The following is a 12,255-nucleotide window of genomic DNA, read 5'->3' on the forward strand; positions in this document are numbered from 1 at the left end:
AAGTCAATGAGACCATAGGGTGTCCCAGTCTTTATTGTAGCTCTCAGAAGAGTGCACATGTAACCGCTATGTGCCCTCAAAGCAACAAATCTGCAGGGACTGAGATCGGACTGAGAGTAGACTTCTCCCCGACAGTCGAAACAGCATAATGTCAAAGAAGTGCGAACTCAGGGGAGACTACAAAGTGGTGACATTTTGAATTAGGCAATGTTTTCATCAGTGCCTTGTTATTTTCTATTGGGATTGTATCTGGGGAAGGCTATGTTGTGATACAGCCACAGCACTTGTCAAAGCATGTTATTGCAGAACTTCACATAAGGTCATATGTAATCAAAAGAATTGTCAATCATATGTTGTCAATCATATGCTGGGAGTCCAGGACACACTAAGTCGGCATCAAAGAACAGCTGTGACAAACACTGACTGTGTTGTCACCTTGCTGTTGGTGAACACACCAAACAGACCACAGCTGACTACAAGAAGTATGTGTGTTCAGTGTCTGTGTGAGAGAATGTATCTTTCCACAACTGTAGGTGGCAGTAGTCTGTGTTGTTATTCCAAAAAGGGAACAGAACTAGTGCTACACAATCGTAAACAAAGCAGTGTTTGCATACTATTTTATATACTATTGCATATAAAAACCAGCCACCTACTTTGTTTTACCTCTTGACTTGCATCATTTGCTTAGTTTCATCACTCCAGTTTTGGTCCTCATGCTCTGATTCGCTATATGAAACATCTAGAGCAAAGTTAGGTGCTTAAACTCGGTCCTGGAAGGCCGGTGTCCTGCAAAGTTTAGTTCAAACCCCAATCAGACACACCTGGGCTAGCTTTCTAGAAACATCCTTGCAGGTGTGTTGAGGCAAGTTGGAGCTAAAATCTGCAAGACAGTGGCCCTCTAGGACTGAGTTTGGGCTCCCCTGACCTAGAACAACACATTTTGAAACAACATGTTATAAATGACTTCTTCATCACAATCAGATTACCCTAGAATCTCAGCTGCAGGTTTTGAACTGACAAATAATCTGACAAAATTTCTTCATAATTTTTTATTTTATATATTTGTATTTCAGCCCAGCAAAACCCTGCTCCTCCCGTCCCAGCCCGGCAACAAGAGATTGCAATGAACCGACAGCAGCGTTACTTCCGCATTCCCTTCATCCGGCCTGCAGACCAGTACAAAGACCCTCAGAACAAGAAGAAAGGCTGGTGGTATGCTCACTTTGATGGACCTTGGATCGCCAGGCAGATGGAGCTTCATCCAGACAAGCAGCCGATCCTCTTGGTTGCAGGTACCAAATGCTTAAAAGATAAATCAATCATTTTCCCCAAGCTATAAACAATAAATACGTCAAATAGGAATTGATCAAATAGCTGAAACTCTTAAAGGTGCAGTATGTAAAAGCAACAGCATGCGATAAGGAATCTTTTCCATATTGAAAGGAATATTTGTTCTAACCAACACCTGAAATTAGGGGTGTAACGATATAAAAAACCGAACCGAAATATTGCGATTCACCAACCACGATACATATCGGGAAACTCTTGTGGCGCACCGCCGTACTCTCATGCCCCCTGCTGCCCATTATGGAGGTTGATGTCACTTGTTTCTAACTAATTGAACCAATTTAAACACATCTTTACCTTATCACATTTGATTAAATTGTATTAGTAATGATGAACTTTTGTTCTAAATATTATATCCTAAAGTTTTCCAGTGGAGTACAGGAGAGGAATTCGTGTTGTAGACAAAGCACACACTATCTGTCGTAACTGTTTCACGAAACTTACTTATAAGGAATAACATTTAAAATGTGTGGTAATTTCACAATGTGAGGGTGTAAGCAAACTGACAACAGAACTGACACAAAAGTGATTTAATGTACAAAAGTGAAACCAGAATAATGCCCAAATATATACAAAAAGAGAGATTATTTACAATAATAAAAAGAATATAATAATGTAGCAAATTCAAACAAAGTATCAAACAAAAATTAGTTCAACTCGAGTAAGGGGACAATAGTGAAGCCAAACAAAAGAAAGAAATATAATAAAACTATTCTAAGAAACTGATGAAAAGGAAAAAAAAGTCTTCAGTGCCGTGCGCTGTATTCTTCTATGCTGAACAGTAGAATAAAATAAATATAAAGATGACGTTCACCTCTTACCTGATGTCTTTAACAATACATTTTCTACGTGTTTGCAAAATGGAAGTCGTACGACATCTTCCCTATCCACCTTACTCTGACGAAAGAGTGAACTTGAGGAGGTATAGCTCAATATGACGGGAAAGAGCTGAGCGAAAAAGTGAAAAACAAATTAATCGAAATAAAAATTTACAAAATCACAAGATTTCTCAAAGTGGGCAAAAGTAATGCAAAATAATCCCCAAACGAAAGTTAAGCAAAAAACACGAAAATCATAATCATGCCAGCAAAATACACGAAAAACTAGATCAAAGGAAAAAGCGCTCTCCACCGCTTTTTCTGACATAATTTTTATATCCCCACGACACGTCACCCAATGTTGATAGAACGGTCTCCTGACTAATCAGCTGTCATGAAGGCGGACCTACAGAAATGACAGGCATGGAGAGAGCGAGAGAGAGAAAGAGAGAGAGAACAGGCAAAAATACAACCTTTATACGACTACAACCGTAACATTAGTTTCAGAAAAAACTGCAATGTATTTTACTGCTGAATTTGTCATGTAAAACACTTTACAAACACATTATATGTATATTTTTTCATTAATTTAAACGGAACCTATCTAAATGAAAAGTTACATAATCAAAAATGAGCATCACTATGTCTGTGTCTGCACAGAGATCAAGCCTCTCACCTGAGAATGTGGACATTATGGTGTTTTTGAAGAAGAACTTAAAACATAATTGAATATTCCAAATGTCCTTAGAGAGGACAAGCCTGTTTATCTTTCACTAGTCTACACTGCAGTTATTTATTTAATTTTAGTTTACTTAGTTAAGATGGCTGCACTACAGAGAAAAGTTTTTTCTGACTAGTCTATATTGGAGGTATTTATTTAATTTTAGTTGTTTACTCAGGTATCCTGACTGTACTAAAAATGTGATGGCAAAGTTAATAAAGAACAAACAAAATTTTAGTTGTTTTTGTTATTAAGTGAATCTATTGTTCCTTAGCATTGCTGTTAAGACGACATCAACCCTAACCCCACAGCAAACAGAAACCGAACTGAACAGAACCGTGGCTCCAAAACCGTAAACCAAACCGAATCGTGCCTTTGGTGTATCGTTACACCCCTACCTGACCTGTATATTTTAAAAACAGCTTCTGTTTCTTGCAGCTGCACAACAGAATAATCTGACAATGATCGTCTCAGGTACACCTCATGTTTGAATGCTGTTTTACATGGTATTTATTGCCATACTACTGAAAGCAGCAGCAGATAGTTTACCTCAGATCTTGAAAATAAAAGAAACCATTTGGAATTGAACGTTAGAACTGTGACTAGCCAATGCATATCAGTGATTCAGCATATACATTTAATAATGTTAAAGAGGTTTAATATGTATCATTAGATTATAAACCTTACCTTTTTTATTGGAGTGCAGTAAGTGCACTATTCTGTTGTTCTGAATGGCTGTATTTAAATTTCTGTCGTGTTTCGTCTGGTGGAAACAGCCAAACTGCTTATCACTGCGTATCTCATCATCTAGCGTGTTGTTAGGACATGGGGTTACAATGTTACATGGTCTCACATTATTAGTGCTGTGTAAATGCTTACCTAATGTTTACGTTCATAATATTAATAATTAATAACCCCCTCATGTGGAACTCTGAATCTGCGTCTCATTTCGGAGGCTGTTACTGTGCACCGGAGGTCGCATTTTGGTCTTAGACGCATGTTTTGAGAGCCTTGCTGACTGAATGAATCAAACACGCTGTTTTCCACCAAGGCAACCCAGGATGCTGAAATATAATTGGCTAAACTGGCATTGGGCAGGTTAAAGTTCCAGCGCATAACGCACATTTTCAAAGCAGAATATCTGACTTCAGCATTGTTTTTCAGATAAACAAGAATGTTCACTTAGCATGTTTCTTAAATATCTACAAACATGATATTTTATGCTTTAGTAGAATCAAAAAGTACATACAGCACCTTTAAAAGACATTTCAGTGCTTATCTTCGGATGTGAAATTTGTACACAGACATAATGTGACGCCTTCTGTAACCATTCCCAGGTAAGGACGACATGGAGATGTGCGAGTTGAGTCTTGAGGAGACCGGCCTCACACGAAAACGTGGAGCCGAGATCCTGCCCCGGCAGTTTGAGGAGATCTGGGAGCGCTGCGGTGGAATCCAATACTTGAAGAACGCTATTGAAAGCAAGCAGGCCCGTCCCACCTACGCCACCGCCATGCTTCAGAATCTCCTCAAGTGAACATCACACATTATTTGTTCACTTTATCTATGCACATTTAGATTAAAGGTTGTGCTGCTAGAAAAAAGGGCAACTCTAGTGGAAGTCTAATTGACTTTTTTTTGTTTGTAGTTTGTTCCTTATTTTGCTGTGACCTTAGAAACCAGTTTTCAAACGAATCTGAGCCTTCTTGCTCAGAGATGCCTTACGATTTTCAAAATAATTCACATCTCGCTTGATAGGGATGTTATTCAAATGTCACCCCTCATATAAAGGACTTATAAAGGACATTTCGTTGTGTAGTGACAGACATTTCTGAAAATATCTTTACTTGTCCCTTCTTTATTGTTACAGTTGACGTGTCATTTGTGGCATGTTAAAGAGCCCCTATTATGCATTTAAAAAGGTCATATTTTGGTTTTGGGGTCTCCAACATCAGGCTGATATGCATTCAAGGTCAAAAAACTATTTCGTTGTCTTATAATATGCATTTATTTTCACCTAATAACCTCAATGACTCCCATATGATGTTTTTAGAGATACATTTGTTCCCAAACCCCTCCTTATCACGATGCTAATCTGGGCTGATTAGTCCTAGTCTGTTGCGATTGCTCGACTGTATTCAGTGAGAGACAGAAAGAAACGCCCACCACGGCTTATCAACATTGTTGAAGTAGTCAGAGTGCAGAGTATACGTGTGCAGAAGTGCATTAAAGCAGTGCAGTAAACACCAGCATTTTGCTCTATTCTTAACCATAAGTAATAACAACAAGTATTAATCCGCGCAGTGGCAAAAGCTGAACTATTTTAAAACTTGACTGTCCACGTATGTAGGAACAGCTGACGGTGGCCATAGCAACAACAAATCTCACAAATGCATTTAAAGCTGTAAAAAAAGCGGCAAGCGATATATGAATATAAAGAGTTAACCAGATACAGTACGAGTCGCGTGGAGCGATTACAAGTAACTAAATACAATTAAATACATATTTTGCAAGCTAGAGAAAACATAGGGCAACCATTTTAATCACACTTACTTACACTTGTAAAATGGAGGAAGAAACTGATCCATAAACTGTGTACAGATAAAGTTCCTGTCAAAGTCCCATACATCAAGTCTTTTCTGATCCTTCCTTTAACAAACGGCCTCCGAATCCCCCATTGCAAGGTAGATTATTGCATTAATCACCAGAACGTTCACTCATTAATGTTCACTCATCTTCAGTCATGATCATTCCCACACTCACCCGCACTCTGCTAGCGTTTGAAGTGAAAGGAGCGTTCACGTTTTACCAGATCCAGAACTTCATATTTAGTTTGTGTCGATATGAGCAGACAAAAAAATTTGACGATTGACGAATCATTTAAACGACTTCGACGTCGTGGCAGTAGTCGAATCATTTAAACAACGTTTGAATCGTTTATTAAAAAAAAAAAAAGAATTTTAAACAAGGTGTACTTTCAGATTTAAACCTCAGCTGGATGTTTTCATTCACTTAGAGCTGTTTTATACACTGCATGGAAGGTAGTTTTCAAAATCCATTATAGGGGCTCTTTAAAATATGCTAAAAATTATAATATTTTCCTAAAAAAATACTAAATATTAATTTATTTGAGAATCCTGATCAGCCCTGACATCATCAGTTCAACCAATGACGTATTTGGGGGTGTGGCCATTTGTTTTTATTGTTTAACCAATCGCAGCCCGGCCTTTTTTCGCATTATTGTTGGTGCAGCAAGACATTTTACCTTTTAAAATTAAATTCTATTATATTACCTAATATTACTATATAGTAATATGTTACTATATTACTTTAGTGTAAAGAAATACTTAATATGTTAAAACACAGAATAGCTAGTCAAAGTATCCCTAATTGAATCAAATAACAACGTTAAAGGCTAATGAGGAATATGCACCGAAATACATTAGTTTTGAATATTTTCTCTCACCTCTGCAAATGTGACCAGCAGAACAGTTTCCGAGAAATGCACCATCTGAAAATGCCTTTACATATATTTGATAATGACTTTTATAGATGCGTTTAAAAGCAGCTTCGGTTCATAAAAAGGAGAGTCACTGCTGCCGTGCGTGGTTTCGCTCAGCAATTTTGTACTTAAATCATGGTGATACGCTAAAGGGCATATTCATTTCTGTTCAGTGAAGTGATAATGGCACCTTTGTTAATGATTTGCTGTGAATTCTGTCAGCGTGTGTGGTAGATTTCTGTCATTTGTACTTTTATTTATGTACCGAGTCAAGGAAATATTTCATTTAAAACGAGCTCGTATGCTGGAGTGTCTCGTTATTCGCTTCTTATCTCATTTGGTCATAATAACTGCCTGAAGAACAGAAGTAATGGAAACGGTGATGACATTCGAAGTGCTTTGAAACTTGGCACAGACCAAAATTGCTGCGTTTGATCAATTTGCTGTCATTATCCAGACTTTGTTTATTCAAATGCTAATGCTTTTCCAACTGAAACGGCGTCATCTCAAACGATCGGTTTATTAATATTATAATTGGTAATCACTTGTTTCCTGTCTGTCAGCTTATTTTTGATGTGTCTGGGTTTAATATGATTGATTGTCTCATTTTTGACTGGCAACTGTTGCTCTGATTACTTTACTAGACCAAAATAAACACGTTCCATATGAAATGTGTGTTGTGTTTAGATCTTTGAGTAGAAAACTTTAAAGAAAGAGACACCAATGGTTCATTTGTGCACATTTAAATTTCAATTAAAATAAGGGTCAAGATACACGTCATCTGTAGCTGAAATATACTACAATAGTTTTACTTTTTAATGTAAAAACAATGAAATTATCCCCACATTTTGTCTTTTCCCCCAAGAGTTCAAGAGTTAGTTCACCCAAAAATGTTAATTATGTTATAAAATACTCACCCTCATCCCTGAGAATTTTGTTTGTCTTTTTACTGCTTGTTAAAACTACTTGTGTAAAATGAGCTTAACATAATTCTTAAGGTTTTAGTGGTGACAACTTAATTATTTCATGTTCAATCCACTTAAATTTGTTAAGTTAACTTAATCGATTTTTGTTGGGACAATCTGAATGAATTGTGTGGAACCCAGCATTTTTACAGTGTATTTTAGATGAAATACTTGAGCTCTCTGCCCCTCCATTGACAGCAGTAGTCAGGGTTCATACAGTCATGGAAAACCTGGAAAGGTCATGTAATTTTGACACGACAGTTTTCAGGCCGGGAAAAGTTTTGGAAAAACAGTAAAACTCTCAAAGTTTTGTAAAAGTCGTGGAAATTTGTTTAACAAATATCAGTTTATTTAAATATAGGCTAGTTGTCTTCTCTGTCCTTGGCCAACCCCATGGTCTCACATTATTAGTGCTGTGTAAGCATTATCTAAGTAAATTTTACATAGATATAAATATAAATTTAAACTAAGTAGTCAGTGGTTCATTCCGTTGTAGCAAACCCTAATAAATAAGGGACTAAGCCTAAAGAATGAATGACTAAAATACTAAATGAATGAATAATTGTTGTGTGTTTATAAATTAGAGTGTGCATTGCTTTTTCTGTATATTTTTCTGTATTGTTTTTATGTATATGTAGACATTATATGAAACATTAGGTCATTAAATTTAACTTGAAAATCTTGGAAAATTATGGAATTTTAGTAGTAATAAAATATGTATGAACCCTGAGTACTCCAGAGATGTTCAAAGTCCAGAAAAGGAAACAAAAACATTATAAAACCTTCAATGTGACTTCAGTAGTTCAACTGAAATCATATATTATTATCACATTATTATTATTATTATTATTATTATTATTATTATTATTATTATTATTATTATTATTATTATTATTATTAGTAGTAGTATTAGTATTATTTACAAAGCATAGAATAAATAGTGTACATTAGAAAAAGCTGCATATAAATTAGCAAACAGTTTAGTCTATTAACATTAATAGCTATTATAAAGAAATTGAATCAAGCTATCAAATCCCATCAACCTTTTTTCACTGGATAACCTAAACATTCTAATTAAAGAGCAGCGAATGAATCTCTCATTTCGATTTTGAGTTTGATTACATTAAATAACAGAGGTGTCTCTTTAAAAATGCACAGATCCATAATGGAAGCATTCGATTGCTTTCTAAACTTTTTAAACTCATTTAAGACAAAGTTTGTTGTATTAAAAGAAAACTCACCAAGATCGACATGTTTAGATGTTATTATGTGTATATGTCCGATCAAACATGCACCCAAAACCCTGAATGTCCACCTTCGCTCCAGTTTAAATAGCGTATACAGAATCCGTTTGAGAAACAGCATCTACTTATCACTATGGAGCGCTACATGAACAGACTTTTTTGAGGATTGCATAGGGGAGGCAATGACTCCTGTAATGGAAATGAAGGAAATCCTGCCGTTTTTATATTTATTTAAAGTGTTTTCATGCCTAAATAAAAAAAAGCACAGAACAGATTCACATTTAAGAGCAAGGGGTATCCCCTGGTGGTTCGGCAGTATGGGTTACGTATAGGGAGGATCAGCTCTTTAATGTTTATTACCACCCTTCATAGAAAGATTAATAATACGAGAGAAATATGGGAAAATTTCTTTACGGGATGACAGCGGGATAGAGCTGTAAAATACATGAGAATCCCAGGAAAAACAGGAGGGTTAACAGGTATGGCAATATTATAAATTGTGATTAGAGTCAGTAGCACAATAAGTAAACTCTGTATTGCCCATAGTAAACATGCACCATAATCTGATGTGGGAGACATGGGTGAACAAAGTTGATTTGACAGTTTTGTTTTTGTTGGAGCTTTGTATGATTACAATTCAATCACTGAAGTCACATGGAATTTTTTGACAATGTGTTTGTTTGGTTTTCTAACATCTCAGGACTGTTTCTGGCTATGGAGGATAAGAGAGCTCCAGGATTTCATCTAAAATATCTTTGTGTTCTGAAGATGAACGAAGGTCTCAGAGGATTAAAACGACATGAGGTCGAGTAATTCAGAACAGAATTTTCACTTTTGGTTGAACTAATTGTTTAAAGAAACAGTTTACATTCAGTTTCTTAGTTCGGGATGCTCAGGATAAACTAGAATAGCGAGATACAACCCAGTGTATCTACTTGTAAATAAATACCTCATTGTGAGGAAGGAAACAAACCTTTGACCAGGGTTCAAAGCAGCAAAAACATTGCATATCTCATATACAATAGATTTTTTTGTTTTGCAGGTTCGATTAAAAATAAGTTCAGAACTGATCTAAACACAAGTCCTCATTCCTGGAGGTATTCCTTCAGTTGTCCGAGAATATGGCAGATCCTTGAGTTGGGCGGTTGCATCATAAACTCAACAGATGTCTATGAGAAAACAGCGGAGTTGAGTTGCTAGAGATGCACTGAAGAGCTTTGGTGCCAAGCTTAGCTGAAAAATAAAAGTGTCTGGACATCATAAAACAGTCACTTCAAAGCCTTCACTATCAGGACTCCTCAAAAAACAGCAAGAACTCCTGCTGGATGTCCGCCGCATCTGTAAAACAAGAAGTGAGGAAGAACAACACGGTCACGTAAGAAATCATCAGGAGTTGTGTAATGTATAATCGTAATGCAACACATTAACTTTCATTCATTTGTTTTCCTTCAGCTCAGTCCCTTGTTTATTAGGGGTCGCCACAGTGGAATGAACCACCAATTATTCCGGCATGTGTTTTACGCAGCGGATGCCCTTCCAGCCACAACCCAGTACTGGGAAACCCCCATACACTCTCACTTTCACACATGCTCTCGTACAATATGCCAATTTAGTTCATTCAATTCACTTACAGATTTGGCTACTGAGAATGTGCAAGTGATCTAAAGTGGTGTGGCACGCAACTGCAGTAAACTGTGGCAGAGCACAACATGGTCTAACACAAGAAATACATGGCCAGCTGGGGGCAGTTATGTAACATAGTGAACATACTGATATACTGTAGCCGCCAGAGCATGTGAGCGGAGCTGAGCGTTGAGGCGCTTCACTAAGCATTCTGCTCCATGGTCGTACGCTTGCTCGCCGGTAGCCTAAACCAATACAGCTCAGATCCTGCACAGAAATGTTTTTTTTTTTTTATGAAAAGGCGGCCTTTGCAGTCGTAGTACTGTGCGTGACAAATTGCAGTAATGCGCATGAAGAAATGCGCGTTCTCAGTAGCCATATCTTTATAGCGCATGTCTTTGGACTGTTGGGGAAACTGGAGCACACGGAGGAGACACACGCAGACACAGAGAGAACATGCAAACTCACACAGAAAAGCCAACTCAAACCAGCGACCTTCTTGCTGTGAGGCAACAGTTCTAACCACTGAGCCATCATGCCGCCCACATTATCTTTATTATATACCAATATATAAAGGTATTGTCATCTATAATTATGCTTGGATTAACATATTACTACTTTTTCAGTGTGCACTATATAGTAGGCTACATGCAGTGTACACATTCATTAGGACAACCGTGTGTTTTTATAATTGCTACATCATTTGTATTTGCGATCAGTGTTGGGGTAATTATTTCAAAAATATTTTATTTACTAATTACATTATTACAATTTCCATTATTTCCTTTTCTTATTACATTGTCTGAAATGCAAATTAGTTCCTCAATAAGTAATTTAATTACTTAACTAAATACAAAAAAATGCAGAAATTGCTATGGATGCAATAGAGTTTAAACTCTTACGTCCTTTTCCAGGTCTTGAGCCCTTTTCACAAGACTGTTATGACGCATTTAAATGTCATCATAATCTTAAGTTCTTGAAAGTTTTAAATATTTAGATTTTCTTAAAAGTGACATATAAACTTTTATATCAGTTTATCAATGTCTTATATCATCTTTGCGTCAAATTACAAAAAATTAATTACTGCTTATGTGAGGTGTTTGTAATGCAGCGTCTATGGGGCTGAGAGTAAATTAGACGCTATTTTTTCCTCTGGCTGCCGTCATCAGTCTCACACTATTTTTTTCCTTTTTCTGAAAGTCTTGATAACACCATCACAGAGTTTTTCTTTCATTATGTCAGCAAATAGGATTTTAAACAAATGATTTGTTTTATTCTCCCATTCACTGCGCTCTAAGTTTACCCAGCTACAGTGGTGGAAACAGTACTGAAAAATCATGTAAAAGTACCATCACTTGACCAAAAAATGTAGAGCAAGTGGAGTAAAAGTATCTGTTATAAATATTACTCAAATATGAGTAAAGAGTAGCCCTTTTAAAAGTACTCAAGTAGTGAGTATTACACTGTGAAAAGTTGAAGTGTTTACATGTAGTTTGTGCAGGGATGTGTAAACGTAACATTCTATAGTGCATTTAGTGATTTTCCTATGTTCGTTCCTTCATTCGTTCCTTTCTTCCATTGTTTATTCTATCCTACTTTCATTTATTCGCTCATTCATTCATTCATTTGTTCATTCTTTTGTTCATTCATTCCTTCTTTTTTATCCATCTGTCCTTCCTTTGTTCCTTCCATCCTTCCTTCCTTCGTTCTTTATCTTAGTTTGTTTAGTCCTTATTTGAGTCCTTCGTTTGTTCTGTCCTTCCTTCCTTCCTTCATAGTTTGGTTCTTCCATCTATTCTGTGTTCGACCCTTTTTTTCATTCTTAATTTGTTCCATTTAATTATTGTTTAAGGCCATTAATGATTTCAGTCATCTTACAGTCAAATTCCTTCATTTTCTCACCAGTGATATGCAGTCTATAAACCATAGATCTCAAACTCAATTCCTGGAGGGCCACAGCTCTGCACATTTTTGCTCCAACCCTGATCAAACACAGCTTATCAAACTATCGATGGTGTTTGTGACTCTTTTGAAC

General features: G+C 36.5%; 2 protein-coding genes across 3 annotated transcripts in view; one reads left to right on the top strand and one right to left on the bottom strand.

Moving 5' to 3' along the window:
• The window catches only part of myo6b (myosin VIb), a 149,522-nt gene extending 142,463 nt beyond the window's left edge, over positions 1 to 7,059 (top strand). For both annotated transcript variants that reach the window (XM_056476720.1, XM_056476719.1), the window contains 2 exons: positions 1,074 to 1,292; positions 4,224 to 7,059. In XM_056476720.1, coding sequence (XP_056332695.1) covers positions 1,074 to 1,292; positions 4,224 to 4,423 — 419 coding nt within the window. In that variant the 3' untranslated portion in view covers positions 4,424 to 7,059. The remainder of the gene's footprint in view (positions 1 to 1,073; positions 1,293 to 4,223) is intronic.
• A 1,335-nt stretch (positions 7,060 to 8,394) lies between these two features.
• The window catches only part of impg1b (interphotoreceptor matrix proteoglycan 1b), a 52,899-nt gene continuing 49,038 nt past the window's right edge, over positions 8,395 to 12,255 (bottom strand). Inside the window, exon 18 of the mRNA XM_056477251.1 lies at positions 8,395 to 9,935. Coding sequence (XP_056333226.1) covers positions 9,855 to 9,935 — 81 coding nt within the window. The 3' untranslated portion in view covers positions 8,395 to 9,854. The remainder of the gene's footprint in view (positions 9,936 to 12,255) is intronic.

Source organism: Danio aesculapii, chromosome 17 (genome assembly GCF_903798145.1).
Source record: "Danio aesculapii chromosome 17, fDanAes4.1, whole genome shotgun sequence".
In the NCBI taxonomy this organism is placed as follows: Eukaryota; Metazoa; Chordata; class Actinopteri; order Cypriniformes; family Danionidae; genus Danio; species Danio aesculapii.